Raw genomic sequence first — 17,783 nt, 5'->3', positions numbered from 1 at the left:
TTATAACAATTTGTTGTAAAATATTGATATCTAATATAATGTATAACTACTACACACATGTAAATAATAATAATAGTGATAATTATTTTTTAATAATGCAATGTGTAATCGCCAAAATTTCATATTTAACAAAAGCTGTTAAACATAAAATTTTTTATTAATTAAAAAATGAAAGTCATTCATAAATTTATGTTTGTGTAATATTATTTATATATACATAAAATAGGTTTTTATTGCTTGTATTTTTCAACTAAATTTATGCAAAACCGATGTTGTAAATTTATTAATAAATATAGCTAACCATCGATAACCAATAAAATGCTTATAAAAAAGTGAAAAATATAATATGTAATGAAATTACTGATGATCGAAATCGAGATATATCGATTATCGCGTACTTGAAATGTTACTTTAACTTGCATTGACTAACGTGGTAGATGTAAATACACGGTAAACAAGTGCATAAGATGAGTGATCGACAAATTTAGTAACATGTTTCGTTACTCTCACTATTTCGATTTAAAATTGAAAAAATTATCAAGAACTTTCTGTGCCGAATGTAATATTTATTAACAGTTGTGCGTGAAATTTTATTTAATTATGGAGTTCTATTATTATATTTATTTGCTTGACACATGTGCATATCTATCGTGGACTTCTTAATTGTACATATTTCAAATATTTATAATGGACGTACCCTAAAAATTAATTAATTATAATTGACAATATATTTATATATAAGTACTACGAGTATAATGGCGACACCCACTAACGGTAACGGTAATCTCATCGACGAATTTGAGGAAGCATTTCAGGTATGATATAAGTAGTATGTTTTAATATAATTTTTTAAAACGATATTTTGGCAAAATTACAGATTTGTTTTTTCTTTCATTTGTTTTGTTTTAACATAAAATACACTTTGCAGCAATGTTTGGGTATATTAATAACGAAAGACGAAGGGTTAGGAAACAATGGAATTGGAGTGTCAGGTGGTTTGACTGTGGATAAAGAAGAAGCACGTAGTGAAGTTGAACAGGTCACGCTAAGATTTATAGATCTGGCAAGACAGATGGAAGCTTTCTTTCTGCAGAAACGATTTTTGTTGTCTGCATTGAAACCAGAATTAGTAATAAAAGAAGATATCAATGATCTTAGACTAGAATTAGCACGTAAAGAAGATCTCATAAAAAAGCATTATGAAAAAATTACAGTATGGCAGAATTTATTAGCAGATCTACAAGGCTGGGCAAAGTCTCCAGCTCAAGGTCCAGCACCTAATGGTAAGAATCATAAAAAAATGTTAAGGAATGATAATATAGTAAATAATTTTAACGCACTTTAGGTTTACCAAATGGTACTCAAACTGGACAGAACCAACAAAGTGCCAATGGAGGTGGAAATGCAACGATGCAACAACAACAGCAAATATTACAGCATCAGCAGCAACTCCAACAGCAACAACAACAGTTGCAACATCTACAACAACATCAAATGCAACAGCAACAACTTCATCAGCAACAGGTATTTAAGTAATACCGTTACGAGCAAAGCTGAAACTCCTGTATTCAGGCAGCTGTCTAAAATTAGCGTTGAAAAATTTTTTTTAAAATATCACATGCAATTTAGAAAGAAAAAATGTGCGGCAGCGAAAATTGTATATTTACAGAAAGCTACTTTTGCTGTAGCAGTTATAGTTAGAAGTTACATCTTAAATCATCAGTCTTTAAGATCTGTCTCACTTTAGTTGTAAAAAGAATTCAAACATTATCAATACTGTAAATTATTGAATTTGTTTATACAAAGTATTGCAGTTACACATACACGTATATCACAAGCTTATTTATACTCACTGTAATGTTCTCATTTCAAAATGGTATATTTATTATTACTAGATTTCTATATTATTTGTTACAATTTAAAACTGAATGAATATTAATGTTGGATGATTGTATGTATCTGTGTGTATGCATGTGTGTGTGAATGATAAAATGTATATAAATAGATTAAATTATAAAGTAATCTTTTTGTGATTGAAATACTTATCAGAATTTTAGAAACTATTTTTGCTCCTTTTTTTTTTGAAGTAACAGCTATTCAGGACACAAAACCATTCAGTCCTATTGCACAAAGGCAACGTGTACCAGTGTTGCATATAATCAGTGCCTTATATAATTCCTATCGACAGAAATGTAATATGTAAGAACTAAAAACTTGAAGTGCTTTTAGTAGCTGCGATATAAAATTACAAAAACATAAATTTCATTTATAAGAAAGGAAAGTACTAAATAGATACACTTACATAAATATGTTGTAAAATGGTGCCAAAATAATTGCTATTAAAATGTGTACAAATATTTAGCCAAAAACTGATATAATAAATCTGATAATGGCAATAATAAAAGAAAAATAAGCATATTACTTTTGCTTAACATTAATAGCACACCTAATAATCCCTACTACCTTTAAACATATTAGGAACAGGTAGTGATACTTCAAAAGTATATCATTTCATAATTATTCAAAATTAAACTATATATCCCACAAATATGTACACATCTGTTTATATATTTTCTTTCATATAACATAGTATAATTATTTATGTCACATATTGAAAATTGTTATAAATTTGACATATTTTTCAATATTTATAAATTTCCTTGTTTATAATACAATGAATATCTTCTGCATGTAAACATGTATGCATGTATTTTGCATCAATGTAAGAGCTACCAAGGAAAGACATAAAAACTTAATTTATAGTAAATTATGAAAATTACATGTCAAAAAATTTATTTTATTTATTCTTAAAAATTTTATGAATTGACATGTACTTTTTTAATATAATGTTTAGACATGGTATTGAATTAAAATATTGCAGCTATTCATAAAAGCGAAAAAAGATTATGCCATTTTACTTATGTTTTTACATGCAAGTAGATGTTTGCAGAATAAATCTCTATTCATGGCAAAAAACATTGTGCTTTCTTTCATTTCCCTAATTACTGTTCCTAATACATCCTACTGGCTTGTAAGGATCGGAACTCTTAATTTCACTATAGACTTACATATTCAAGTATATTGCATGTGTGTTTCATTTGTGTACAGCATTTCTAAGATTTTCATCTTTTAATCATTTCACTGCTATCTTTGATCCTCCTAAATGCTTAGTTTTTATTTAGCATCATTTTCTATGATACAATAAAATTTATGTTCAAAAAATTGTTTATATCAAATGTATATTGATAAGAATATAATGATAGAATATATATGTGACGTAAAATTGCAGGTACAACAAGGGTCTGGTGCACCTCCCACATCAGGTCTTCAAGGAGTTGGGGTCTCAGTTGGACAACAAGGAATGTTCATGACACAAGGGGGAGTAAGTGTGACTGGTACACGGGGTGGATTTCCCGTCGCAGGTGTAGGAAGTAGTGCTCTCCAGGGTCCTCTCGCTTTCCTGGAAAAGACAACGAGCAATATAGGAATGCCCGAAAGGCGGAGTTGACGCGGAAGGGGGAGGGGCCGGGGTCGGGGTCGAGGAAAAGGCCGAGGAAGAGGACGAGGCGGAGGAGGCAGTTTACCTCCGCCACCACCACTTCTCGATACTTCGGACCCGTCGTCGTATGCTGCTGCTGCCGCAGTTGCAGCTGCTGCGGCAGCGCCCCTTCCCTCTCCACAGCAGCAGCCTCCATCTTGTACATGAATATATTTATAACAAATTAATTTGTTATTGTAAGATATCGTTCCTATAACTAAAATTATTGCGGTCGCAGAAAATTGTTTTCGATCATATAGGTTTATACTATCTTTAGTAAAAGGGCAGAGCGCTTTGTTAAGTTAATGTTTAGTACGCAATTTTATAATATGGTTATATAAATATGTACATTAAAAAATATGCGTGATGCATCTTAATTAATTATTTAGAAAAAACAGGATTTTAATTAAAAAATGATAATTAAATAATGCCAGTTTTATTAAATCGTATATCAGTATAAATAATGAACATATAATACCATTCAGTTATTTCTGGAAAAATATTTTGTGTTCATTCTGTAAATTGCTGATTTTTCACTTTGGTATTTTATATTTTCTCTTTATGTAATAATAACTGGAAAATTACATAAAGAACATATGGTGTATTCACGAAATAAAATAATCAGTACATATGTCCTTTTAAACTGTTCAAGGGGATGAGCAGCAGAAACTGTACATAAGAAAATTGCAATGGTCAAAGCGTTAACATAAATTTTACATGTACATAAAATTAGAAGTACGACTTTTCATACAATAAGTCATATTGTATTTTATTATATTAAGTTCAAATAGTTATTAACACCCTTACAAATTACGTGTAACAGTTTACACGATATTGATCAAAATTATGTATTTTAAATGCAACACAAATAAAGTATAAATTGCCCAAAATTTAATATACCTCCCATAGATATATCTCTATTATATTAAGCTATACTTTGTACAAATTTAGTATATTGTATTCTATTCTATACGACGTCGTACAATCAGACTTTTTTGATATTGTTAAATCTTTCCTATTCCTTTATTGATAGTCACTGACACTGTCTTTAATTGTTTCAGTAAATGTAACACACCTTATATAATGAGAATAAAGCGAGCTGTACAAAAGAAGATTCACCATATTTGTACTAGGTATTGCTGTACTGTAAAGATATAATTCTGTACACAAATACAATGACTACGAATTTTATAAATGGCATGTAATTCGATTTTCTTATACAACGTTATTCACTTAAGTTGGAACCCGCGTTCGCGAGAACATATGAGAATGGCAACATTATATATATACGCTTACTATTACAATCAAATGTTGTTCGCCACCTATGAGCTGTTGTTAGAAGTATAATTAGGCGAGAGACAATGCGGTTTGGTAATCGCCGAAGGATTTAAAATTTGGCGTTACAATAAGGAGAAGACGATCGCTGTCTGATTTTTAATTGTTCTGCTGTCGAATATAAGAATAAAATGAGTGATTAAGATACAACAAAACACCTTACGGAATTCATATTTAGACTGAGTATTTAAAAAAAATAGAAATCAATTAAACTTTCACAGCAATGCCTGAATTGGAAGTTATTTATGTTAGATGAAACTGATGGCAGATGAATACAATTTTAAGTAAAAAAATTACATTTCAGTTAAATTTCAGGTGAGCATAATTAGAAATATCAGCATACCAAAAAAAAAAAAAAAGAATTGATTACATGTGGGACAGAAGCGAATACGCTTGCTTGCTTCGAAGTTTTCGGGGACGCGTAGAGACATGAAATTGTCAGACAAAAATGCGACACTTGCTTTCTCAGCGACCGTCTTTATTGTAATGTCAAATTTAAAGTACTTCTAGCAACAGCTTGTAGATTGCGAGCAATATTTGACTGTAGTAGTAAACGTATATGTTACACTGTTACCATTCTCATATGTTCTCACGAACGCGGGTTCCAAGATAAGTGGATAACTCTGTACATTCCGATGCATGTACTTAATTCGTTGTATCGACTTTAGTCATTTTGTATAAATGTCAGAATGTCAAACGGGAGGTAAGCGTGGATAAAATATATGTATATATATAATATTGTGTATATGTGTATGTATATATAGAACAAAGTTATATATACATATATATACATGCGTGTATACATATATGTATACGTATATATAAAAATAGATAAACTTGCATCATACAACTTAAAATAGTTGTAAATTTTAACACAATGCCTGCAAAAACTGGATCAGCGTACGGGTCGGACGACCTGCCATTCCAGCTGGTACATATGGTAACTTATCAGGTCCAGGGCCCATTACTCCTGCAATATCTAAATGCATCCATGGTGTATTGTTCGAGATAAATTCATGTAGGAAAGCAGCGGCTGTACATGAACCACCACCTTTCGTTCTCGCAACATTTCTTATATCAGCTGATTTAACTTTTTCTGCAATTGATACCATATTATTCGATATATTACTCTTCAAAGTTAAAGATATTGATTAATTGAATTATTTTCTTACTTGTCATTTCATCTGTGAAATGCTGCCAAAGTGGAAATCTCCATACTCTATCACCAGTAAGAGTGCCTGCATTTCTTAGTTTTTCAAACAGTGAACTATTGTTTGTGAAAACTCCAGTTGCTGCTCCTCCTAAAGCAATTCTCATCGCACCAGTTAGTGTTGCAAGATCCAAGATAAAACTGTATATGAAAAGTATTTAATAAGAATATCTATACTACTGTATCAGTTGTTATATATTTCCTAATTGACGCAACAGTTACCTTGGATTAAATTCTTGAGCATAACAAAGTGCATCCGCAAGAATAAGTCTGCCTTCCGCATCGGTGTTATCTACGATAATACTCTTCCCGTTCATTGCAACTACAACATCTCCTGGTTTAGTTGCAGTTCCAGATGGCAAATTTTCAGTAAGTGGTATCAAACCAATAAGATTCAATTTTAATTTAAGTTCAGCAGCAGCTCGAATAGCAGCTACTACACATGCAGCACCAGTCATATCAGCACGCATTTCGTCCATATCAGCTGGAGGCTAAAGTTATATAATATTATTTACATTAAATGTATTAATTTACAATTACTTTACCTTAAGACTGATACCGCCAGCATCGAAAGTAACACCTTTTCCAACAAACGCAATTGGTTGGGAATTATCATCAGCACCTTTGTAGCAAATTTCAACGAACTTCGGTGGCTCACAACTACCGTGAGATACGCTAAGGAAAGAACCCATCTTTTTCTGTTCTGCCCATTCTTTATTATGAACTTTTACGGTAATTCCTAATTTAGTGAGAAGTGTCTGTACTTCTTCCGAAAATATTGTAGGTGTCATTAAATTGGCTGGTGTATCCGCTAAATGGCGTGCCCAATTTTGAGCCTGAGCTTTAATACTCCCAATACGCCACTGTTCCCTTAAAAAAATAATTTTCTTTACACTACCATAATATAAATAAATATATAAAAAGAAAAAGAAAGAATGTATTACTTACTCTCCTTCTTGACCATATAATGAAACTTTTGGAAGAATTTTCTGTTTTTCCTTATTTTTTGAGCCTTGATAGAACCATGTTGATAATGTAGCTCCTTCTGCTGCAGCCTCAGCATCTCCTAATGTTTCTATATGTATGTCTTTTATTTCAACCGCATCCAATGCACGACATCCAGCTAATGTAGCATTATAACATTATTATTAAAGTATAATGAAAAGGATGTTCCTATTACTCTATGTAAACACATTGATTTTTATATAAAGAATATTTACCTGCTGCAGCTATACGTATGTTTTCTTTTCCCTCATGTATTTCTTCAAGTTGATTAATGCCAAGATTCTTTTTTCCAAGACCAACAACTGCAATTCCAACGTAATCCTTCTCATCCAAACCCCAAAATATTCTAGCATGACCTTTGGGAATTTTTGGACCTGCTCTGAAGTGGTACAAGTATTGAAATATTATTTAAAATTATTTATCCAATAAAATATATATTATTAAGACAAGAGGGGGAATGTATATATGAAATTAAAAAAATTTTTGAAGGACATACTGAGACACAAGTTCATGAATTTATTTCTTACAATAATTCTAGGCATCTTGGACATCTATTAGCACATGCTAGAGCATCTGCAATTTTAAAATACAATCTGAAAATATACTATTCTTTACATATATGTATATATATATATATACATGTGTGTGTGTGTGTGTGTATATATATATATATATATCCTAGAACATAGTCCTTTAAAATTATTCTAATGTCTCTAATAATCGTTCTAATTATTAATTGGATTAAAATTACAATTATTTTTCACGATATTATAACTATGTATTAACTCACAACTATATTCTCTGATCTATGGTGGAGACAATTGATTTGCACTCATAATACATTAATGGTAGGCATGACAATCATTTCCAATGTGTTTTGATATTAATAAGAATTTACAACAGTAAAGAATTATCTTCGAATATAATGCAGTACAGTGTAACACTATGTTCTTATTACCAAAATTTGATTCTTCATTTATGTATATATACAGATTTAAGTATGTAGATTTTCCATGGGGTTTCATATTTGTAACATCGTTTGCTTAAATATTATTATGTAAATTGTAAAGAAACTATTAAAAATTGACACATTGATATTTAGAAATATGAGCCATGTTATAGATTTACTTAAAACATACTATTCAGAGCTAAGTAAAATAACATTTAATAGAAAATAAATTTTTCTTCTTTCTTCAATAGAATTATTACATCAAATAATTGGTATTATTTTTGGTGGAAGTTATCATTAATTGTAACTATGTATAATTTATTTATTTCTAAAATAATGAACATGCCTTTATAATTAAAAAATATTAACAATCTACTACTTTTCATCATAAATTCTGTCTTTCCTTAGCTCTGATACTAATATATAAAAACAGTGATTGTAACACTGATAGTAGGAACTTAATGCAATTCAAGCACATTTACTACTTCCTTACTGATGTGATGTTCTTGGCACACATTAAATTGAATTGAACAGATAGTATTAACATTGTTTGTGATATCAACTTATACATTTCTACTGTTCTGAATTTAATAATCTATTAGGCTACTTTGGCAAGATTTATTATAAGAATCTCACTGCATGTGATCAAAATTACATTTTTATGTGACGATTATTATAAGCGATTTAAAATATTTTTCCTTTTTACATATCATTACAAGTCACAAAAATATTTTCCACATCGTAAATTGTTTAGAATAATGAAATTTTATATTTTATTTAACATTCATAAATCATATTTATCAAGCTAAAAAAATCTATATTAAATATTAGATAACTTATAAGATTTAATTATAAACAAATATTATTACTATATAAGATTAATTATGGCCAAAAACAAAAAATGAAAAAATATGGTTAATAATAATATAATGGTAATGAAATTTATCTAATAAAAATGTTTTATTACACTAGAATTGTGCTAATAATTACTGTGCAAATACATTAATTTAAGGAAATATAAAACATAACTAAATTATATAATGTTTTAGAAGGCCATTTTCTATAATAAAAATTATTAGATGCACGCGTATATCATTAATATATTTATATGAACTATTTAATATTAAAATTCAGTCTATTGTTAAAATATATATCTAAACTGCAAAACAATTAAATAAGTGTAATACAAGTGACAGTACCCATATGTTTAATAAAAATATAATGAGAGAAAAGTATTTGTGCTGCTTGATATTCAGAGTATTACTTTCTCAAATAAGTCAGTCTCTAACAATTTCTATATGTAGAAGTTTTCTCGATTTTGCTTACAACAAATTACTATAACATTTAGAATAAATTTCCACTTCTCGTTGTTATTTGTGTCTGAGCACTTAATCGAATAAATTTCAAAATATATATATATATATCTGCTAAAGATCATAGAACTCATAATTAATTTTAAATTAGTTCTAATATTTTAATAGTCCCTTGAGAATTTGCAGCTACCACAACATTGGACATTTGTTTCCAACAAACTGCAGACACAAATTCATTCAGATCTTCTTCTCTTCTTTCTTGTATTTCTAATATACTTCGAACAGCATCAAATTTATATGAGAACAATTGTTTGGAAAGTCCTTTGTAGTACACATAAAGTGCATTATTTTCTGACCCACATGCTACATAATCACCATCGGTAGTAAGACCTATAAAATTCTTCTCGTTTACATGTCCGACGAATGAACGTAGACAATGTGGATTATTGATATTCCACATTTTTAATTGCGAATCCGTGCTTGCTGATACTATTTCTTCTTTGTTAATGAATTTAACATATGAAACAGCTTTACGGTGGCCTTTAAAAATACAGAGTGCTTCCTTCATATTACGTAAATCATAATAATGGACACAATGGTCTGCAGATCCAAATGCCAAGTGACATGAACTACGTGGGTTAAATTTTACACAACACACATTAGCTTTTGCTTCTAAAGAAGCCACGGAATGATCATTGTTCAAAGACCATAACTTCACTCTAGCATCATCTGACCCTGATGCTATAAGTTTAGTATCTACATCATTAAAATCAACAGACCAACATCTCTTTTCATGTTCTTGAAATGTTTTGGTTCTCTGACAAGTTGCAGCATCCCATACTGTTACAATTCCTTCATAATCAGATGATGCTAGCATTCCTTTATGAAAGGAATTCCATGAAACACATGATATTTTGGAGCTAGATACCATTTCAACACAGGGGTAATGTATATCTACAGTGTCTCTTATTACAGCACTATAATCAAATACTTTTATACGTTTTGTAACTCCAGCTATAGCAAAAAATTCATTATCTTTATCAAATTCAATGCTTGAAACAATAGTGGAATTATTAAAAATATCTGATGAATAATTCAAAGTCGCTAATGGACGTAATGCTTTATATCTAGAGAATTTAACAAGGTTTTCTCTAAAAACATCAAGTCCTGAACTAGTACCTTGCCATGAATCACTTTGACTGTGAGATTTATGCCCAAGGAGTAGTTCCTTAGCACGAGAATCGAAATAGCATTGAACAAAATCATCAAAATGAGCATGCATCCTCTTTCTACGTACAGCTAAAGTAGATCCTACTGCATAATCATTTTGTTTTTTACTTCCTGTAGGATTAATAAAGGTTTCGCTTCCAACAACACTTGCTTTTTCATTTGGTTTTACCATGTTTGAATCAATTATATCTATAAGACCAATCATTTCTTTTCTTATAGCTGATACCTGTGCAGTATCATTCTCACTGGATTTTTTCAAATCTTCTACTTTAGGACATTTATTTTGAACATCTCTTAGAATATTCTCAACTTCTTCCATATCCTTCTTAATCAATGCTATCTCTTTTTGTAACTGATTCTTTTGTTCTTCTTTTTGCTGCAATAGATGCTTCAAAAATTCATGTAACAATTTATTTTGTGCTGTACATGTTTCTGCTTCCAGTAAATGTTTTCTTTGTGTTAGTACTTCTAGCATTACATTTACATCTGGTAATGTTAGATTAGCACTTTCTGCAGCTATAATATCTCTTAAACCATCATGTGGTGGTACAGGTAAATCTGTACCTACTACTCTGTGTCTACCATCAGCTGCATAAGAAGATCCTAATTCAGCAAGGCCCTTAATTCTAGTTTTATATTTTGATATCAATTCATGTAATAGAAAGTTTGGAAAAATATCTTGTTGAGTTAACGCATAGCTACACTTTGGACAACGGCCATTGGCTTCCAAAGACTTTATTATACAACGATAACAAAATGTATGACCACAACGTGTGATATGAGCTTCATCAATTACTTCAAGACAAATAGGACATAGATAATCATTATTTTTATCTTCAAGTGTACCACTAATTCTATGAAGAACATTTGCTGAGTGATTCTGTTTACTCATTCTACCACTACATTCACCTATACCTCCGCTGCTTCCAGGAATATCATTTCCCAAATTACTATCATTGATAGCTGACATCTTTTTCCTCAATTGAATAATATTTCTTAGAATACATTTAATTATTTTCAGATACATCTGGTAATTTTAATCTGCTTTTTTAAATCTCATACTTTTTAAAGTTTTGTATGAGCTCTTCCAATAGATGATTTTACTTGATTAATAACCAATCTATAGAAATAATTGCTTTACAAATAATATACTGTTAAAATTTTTTATATAACAAAATATGTGTCTGGTAACTCCTTCTGTGCAGCGAGTTTTGCTTCATATCATGCGTACAATATCGTCTCTCAGTCTAGTCTCTCCTGAAACAATGAAAATAATGCCAGTGAGCTCATAAGACATAAATTTCATTTAAATTCAATTTTGTTAAAAGAAAATACTTTATGTAAACTTTTCAAAAGAACAAAGGAAAAGCAATTCTGAATATTATATATAAAAGCTCAGGCAGCATTATGACAATTGTTTCAGGCTGGAACTATGAATAAAAGATTTAATATTCATTAATGTTAATCCATATGATATGCAAAACAAAACTATAGAAATAATAATATGTAAAACTATACTTTGCATGGTCACTTATCATAAATCAATGTCATTTACTATTTACATTTGATTTATCATGAATTGATAAAAGTACTTGCTTGATTTGAAGGAAAGCGGTTCAATCTTAGGTATACGGTACTTATACCTGAATTATGGACACACATCTATGATCTGGTTTCACATATTATATGAAAAAAAAATATGTTTAGTAAAAAGAATATTAACACAGATTTTTACATAAATATGTGATACAAAAAGATCTGATTACGGTACAAAATATGTTACAGATCGTTAATAAAATTTTCAACTTACAACAAAATATGTTTTTGCAGTTTTCCATTAACTAGTTCATCATATTTAGCCGCTGTGGGAGTCAATGAAACGTTGTTTTCATCTTCTGCTTCGTATAGACCGAGCACCAATCCTTTCTGTTGGAAATTTAGATATCAGAAATTAAGTATCGAAGTATAGAAATCTTAGAATACGACACAGTACATATATCGAATCATAGCCTCACAAAACAAATTCATTCGTTCTCCTCTCGGAAAGTTTTCTTTCGATAAGAATAGAAAAAAGCGAAAGGAGAAAATTTATAATACATTTTTCAATAAAACTATTAATAACTTGTATATCTCAGTCAAGTATTTCTCCCACTTCTCCTTCTACGATGTTGAATACCAAACTGAAAATTCCTCGTTTCGGCAATTTCTTCGTAAAATAGACACATATCACTTATCTAATGAAATAATAGCAACGAATACTATTCGATTAAGGAATAAATAACATTATAATTACCTTCATGTTCGAAATGCAAGATAAGAAACGTAACTGCGAATTTCCGTATTGTAGACCCTTACCCCTGATAAGAGACAATGCCATAATTTGTTCAAGAGAGCACTTAGGTGTGATATATATACGTATGACTATATATATATATATATATATCTGTGTGTACATATGCGAATGTATGTGTACGCATGAACGTGTACACACTGTGCTAGAAAGATACGATATCTATATAGATATCTTGGTCACTTATGTTATAGATTCGCGACTCTAATGCCTCGTGTAGCATTCTCGTGTGGCGACACCAACTTCCGTTTAGTCATCTCACCTAAAAGTTTGCTCCGCTAAAAGATAAAATAGCCAAGCGATTTCTGTTTCCAAGAAACAATCTGCAATTCTATTGCATAGCAAAATGTTTTTTTTCTTCTTCTTTTTGAGCTATCGAACAATTAATGTTAAATTAGATATTTTGTATAATTTAATTATCAGATATATATCCTTAATTTTATTCAAGTTCATATTTTTACGAACTAAAAAAATGAGGATTTATTTCATGTACTAAATATTATGAGTATTTTATTTCGGATATTTATATATTTTTGCATATTATGTGCATTATACGATTTTTTGCATTTTTAAAGTTACATTATTAAACATTTGTAATAAACATTTGCATATAAGTCGCTTAAATTGACCGTATATACATTTATTTAAATTATTAAATCCCGCGTGGATTTACAAAATAAGCTTTCTACTTATCGTGTAATGCAAATTACTAACTATATATATACATATAATTGAAGACAAAATGTAATAAGTATTATTGAACTATTAGGACAAACAACTTCTTGTTATTCAGTAGATAAAGTCTTGCAATCAGCACTATTATTTAAAACAAATATATTACATTATCTGTACTCATTTTTTATATAGCAAAAATTTCCAAGGACTACAAACAAATAAATATTTTAAATACATTCAAATGAGTTCAAATGATTCAGTGGATTTGGAAAATTATTTCTTCCAACTTTATATTTATTTTTCTATAAATACTCCGTCTTTAGCGGATATTTCCGCTATTTCTATAAGCTATAAGCTATAAGCTATAAGCTTATAACATAAAAGCTATAAGCTTTTATGTTATTCTTTAAAAAACTTTCTACTACTTCCAATAGTTTGGTGTGTGTTTTATCAAATACATTCTTTTTACATTTTGAATTAATAATATAAATCAAAATGTTTTTTGTAATGATTTTAATAAAGAATTAAATAAATCAAACCAATTGATAGAATTTACTTCTATATATTGAAATCTTTTTTTGTGTTCATAACTTATTCCACATTCCAAATATTTTCTCATATTTATTTAATGCTTTTGCTATAGTAGTAACAAATTATGCAAAATTATGCCTTCAAAGATTGATAAGTAGAGTTTAAACACATATTATGTTTAAAACTGGTTATTGTCGCATAGGAATTCAAATTTGAAACTAATACCAAGTACATATATATTACATATAGCTTTGAATATGGTAATACATTCATAAAGATAAAGTTTGTTAAACGAGGCTATGTTTAATCTAAGAAAATCTAACTGAAAACTGCAATAAAAATTTATTTATTAAATTATTCAGAATCTGATGAATTATAATTTGCAAAAAATAATACAACAATTTTGTTCGCGTTTCATTAAATACGTTAATCTATATAAGACATGGTATCTACGTTGTTCATTTTTTATACATTACATTTTTATAAATAATGAATCAGTCTGAATGAAAAGCAGCTGGTAACTTTTCTTGCTCCTAATTCTTTAATCTTTCGCTAATCTTCTAAACTTCTTTTTTTGACTTCATCTTCGAAATTACTTCTGTTCTTTACGGTCTTTGACATAACTACATTAGCTGAAGTATTAGCCATTTTGATAAAATGGTTATAGTTAAATTAATTTTAACTTTATAACAAACAATTATTGAAAGTAACCTATACGTACAATAAAATTATGTAATTTATAGTATGTACTATATTTAAAGCATGGTCGTACACATGTCGCACAGGCATGTATGATGTATACACAGTATACAATCGTGTATAAAATTATAAATGTTCAAGGCGGATTTACAAAATTGAATTGCGAAATTAAACCTATTAAACCTACGATGATTATGTGGTTTTCTTTCAATACAATTTTGTAATTATATTGCGTACATATTTTATAAAAATTGTAATATACATTTCATATACAATTATAACAAATTAACTTAATGGTACAATTTCACATTTATAATGGTACATATTTTGTACATTCTTACTTTATTTTATATTGTGATTTGTTTAAAAGAAGTGAAGTATAGAAATGTAAAGGAAAGTACAAATTATTATAAACTGCAAATAATAAAAATTTATATTGAATTTTCACTGTATAAAAAAATGTTTAATATCATAAAATTGATTGATGAAAATAACCCTAAGAAGGTCTATTTAAAAAGTGGGGATTTATCGACAATATTGGGGCCTTATAAATAAGCATATTTTGAAATTAACATTTTAGCTGCGATTTGTAATTCTGAGTATGTAATTAAGTAATTTTAAAGTTCAGGTATTAATTAATATTTCAAAAAATATTAATATGTTGTAATTTTATTATATGAAATAGCTACGATCTCCAGCTGGTTCAAGAATTGGAATATAAGATCAAAATGGAGGCAGTGCCAAATAGATCGATATTGTTCCGCAATGTTACGTATTGTTGCTAATTTTTCTATTTGTCGCACAATAGTAAGTAAATATTTTTTTTAATTTGCTCAGCCCTAAATTATGATATTTAATTTACTTAATAAGCTAATTAATTGGCTATCCATATACCCGCGAAATTTAAGTCCCAATGCTATATATAAAGCTATTTTTTTTCATTTCTAAAACTTATTTTCATTTTTTACCAATGTATTTTTTCTGAAGTCTTATTTAGAAGTGTAAATATTATTAAAATATATATAGAATATAGATTCAAAAATAATATTAAAATAACAAAACATAAAGAAATTATGATATAATTTTAATTAACTTCTTTGATCTCTATGCAGTTTGAAGAAACGTTTTTATTTCTTTTAATTCAGAATAGAGCATGGAATGGATGGATCATGTCCACTTCTCCTTCCATCCTTTGGGGAAAAGGACAGCTCTGAAAGAGAAACTCCATATTCATCCCAAAAGGTTGGTCTATACAGACCAACATCAGATGCAATTGACCTAGGATATCATACATTAGATAACAATGTTTGCCGTTCTACGTCTTCATCAGCAGTTATATCAGTTCCAATTAGACAACAAATTTTATTACAACAGAAGTGCATTTATGTCGTGGATTTGTGTCAACTGGATGATACTTTATTATTAAAGATATTTAGTTGGCTTGGTACCAGAGATCTATGCTCTGTTGCTCAAACTTGCAGGCGTCTTTGGGAAATAGCATGGCATCCATCTCTTTGGAAAGAAGTAGAAATACGTTATCCCCAAAATGCAACAGCTGCTTTGAATGCCTTAACCAGACGAGGATGCCACACTTATATCCGTCGTCTGATGCTCGAAGGTGCTGTTGGCTTAGCTGGGATTTTTGCCCAATTATCATTTTTAAGTTTAACTTCATTAGTTTTACGACATTCCCGACGTGTTACAGACACAAATGTGACAGCTATCTTAGATAATTGCATACATCTAAAGGAATTGGACTTAACAGGATGTGTCAGCGTAACAAGAGCGTGTAGTCGAATAACAACGTTACAGTTACAATCATTAGATCTCAGTGATTGTCATGGTATTGAAGATTCTGGCTTGGTATTGACACTGTCTCGCATGCCACATCTTGTTTGTTTATATTTACGACGATGTGTGCGTATAACTGATGCCAGTCTTATAGCGATTGCTTCCTATTGTTGCAATTTGCGTCAATTATCTGTCTCTGATTGCGTAAAAATCACAGATTATGGAGTACGCGAATTGGCAGCACGTCTTGGTCCATCTTTACGTTACTTTTCAGTGGGAAAATGTGATCGCGTGTCAGACGCTGGTCTGTTGGTTGTTGCTAGACACTGTTATAAATTGAGGTATTTAAATGCCCGTGGCTGTGAAGCACTTAGTGATAGTGCTACGTTAGCTTTGGCACGTGGATGTCCGCGTTTAAGAGCGCTTGATATAGGGAAATGTGATATTGGTGATGCAACTCTTGAAGCCCTTTCTACTGGATGTCCAAATTTGAAAAAATTATCTTTATGTGGTTGTGAGCGTGTCACAGATGCTGGATTAGAAGCATTAGCATATTACGTACGAGGATTGAGGCAGCTCAATATTGGCGAATGCCCGAGGGTTACATGGGTTGGATACCGAGCAGTAAAACGTTATTGCCGTAGATGCATCATAGAACACACAAATCCTGGTTTTTCAAGCTGATTGAGTCTTCTAAACCATTCTTTATTAATCTTATTTACAACCTATTTATTAACCATACTTATCTTAGCACTTATTTAGATACTAATTTGTAAAAAAAGCGGCTGACCAGCTATATATATATATAAATATATATATACACACACACATATATACATATATATTATGTTTCACGTGTTTATATATTATATATATATGTATGCACTAGGCATATATATTATGCGGTTTGTAATATGCGAAAACAAATTTTTTGCTATTTATTGATTTTATAACTTAATACACGGAAATTAATAGCAAAGTTTCATGTAATTTGTATATTTATTTTATAAATAAAAGCCTTTTAAACAAATTTTACAAAATTGAGAAAAGTATGCTGATGTTCCATAATTTTTTCATCAAAAGCAATTTTAAACGAATGCTGAAGTAATATAATTTGGAAGGTCATCATATTTATGCATACTATTGTAAATTTATAT

At 29.7% G+C, this 17,783-nt stretch overlaps 4 protein-coding genes across 5 annotated transcripts; 2 read left to right on the top strand and 2 right to left on the bottom strand.

Moving 5' to 3' along the window:
* The first annotated feature begins 422 nt into the window (after positions 1–422).
* On the top strand, positions 423–5,235 carry MED28 (mediator complex subunit 28). The gene is made up of 4 exons (XM_033347664.2): positions 423–815; positions 929–1,283; positions 1,346–1,524; positions 3,290–5,235. The coding sequence occupies exons 1-4, from the start codon at positions 756–758 to the stop codon at positions 3,506–3,508; spliced, it is 813 nt and encodes a 270-aa protein (XP_033203555.1). The 5' UTR covers positions 423–755; the 3' UTR covers positions 3,509–5,235.
* Positions 3,959–13,014, bottom strand: LOC117164521 (cytosol aminopeptidase-like). Its single transcript, XM_033347662.2, has 8 exons — positions 12,874–13,014; positions 12,391–12,506; positions 7,304–7,467; positions 7,032–7,206; positions 6,629–6,953; positions 6,306–6,574; positions 6,046–6,224; positions 3,959–5,969 (listed from the first exon to the last, which is right to left on the bottom strand). Exons 1-8 carry the CDS (start codon positions 12,955–12,957, stop codon positions 5,743–5,745), a joined length of 1,539 nt encoding a protein of 512 aa, XP_033203553.1. The 5' UTR covers positions 12,958–13,014; the 3' UTR covers positions 3,959–5,742.
* Positions 8,642–12,246, bottom strand: LOC143302390 (E3 ubiquitin-protein ligase COP1-like). Its single transcript, XM_076624546.1, has 2 exons — positions 12,177–12,246; positions 8,642–11,837 (listed from the first exon to the last, which is right to left on the bottom strand). The coding sequence occupies exon 2, from the start codon at positions 11,605–11,607 to the stop codon at positions 9,493–9,495; it is 2,115 nt and encodes a 704-aa protein (XP_076480661.1). The 5' UTR covers positions 11,608–11,837; positions 12,177–12,246; the 3' UTR covers positions 8,642–9,492.
* A 2,275-nt stretch (positions 13,015–15,289) lies between the features above and the next one.
* Positions 15,290–17,656, top strand: Fbxl7 (F-box and leucine-rich repeat protein 7). Of its 2 annotated transcripts, XM_033347329.2 has the most exons (4): positions 15,290–15,434; positions 15,521–15,642; positions 15,981–16,453; positions 16,541–17,656. In XM_033347329.2, the coding sequence occupies exons 3-4, from the start codon at positions 15,994–15,996 to the stop codon at positions 17,308–17,310; spliced, it is 1,230 nt and encodes a 409-aa protein (XP_033203220.1). In that variant the 5' UTR covers positions 15,290–15,434; positions 15,521–15,642; positions 15,981–15,993; the 3' UTR covers positions 17,311–17,656. The 2 variants fall into 2 exon arrangements, with proteins under 2 accessions (XP_033203220.1, XP_033203219.2); XM_033347328.2 differs by having other exon boundaries at positions 15,291–15,434; positions 15,981–17,656.
* The last annotated feature ends 127 nt before the right edge of the window (positions 17,657–17,783 follow it).

Source organism: Bombus vancouverensis, chromosome 15, assembly GCF_051014615.1.
Source record: "Bombus vancouverensis nearcticus chromosome 15, iyBomVanc1_principal, whole genome shotgun sequence".
NCBI classification, from domain to species: Eukaryota; Metazoa; Arthropoda; class Insecta; order Hymenoptera; family Apidae; genus Bombus; species Bombus vancouverensis.
The sequence above is the reverse complement of the archived record's forward strand: the minus strand, read 5'-3'. Positions and strand labels throughout refer to the sequence as shown.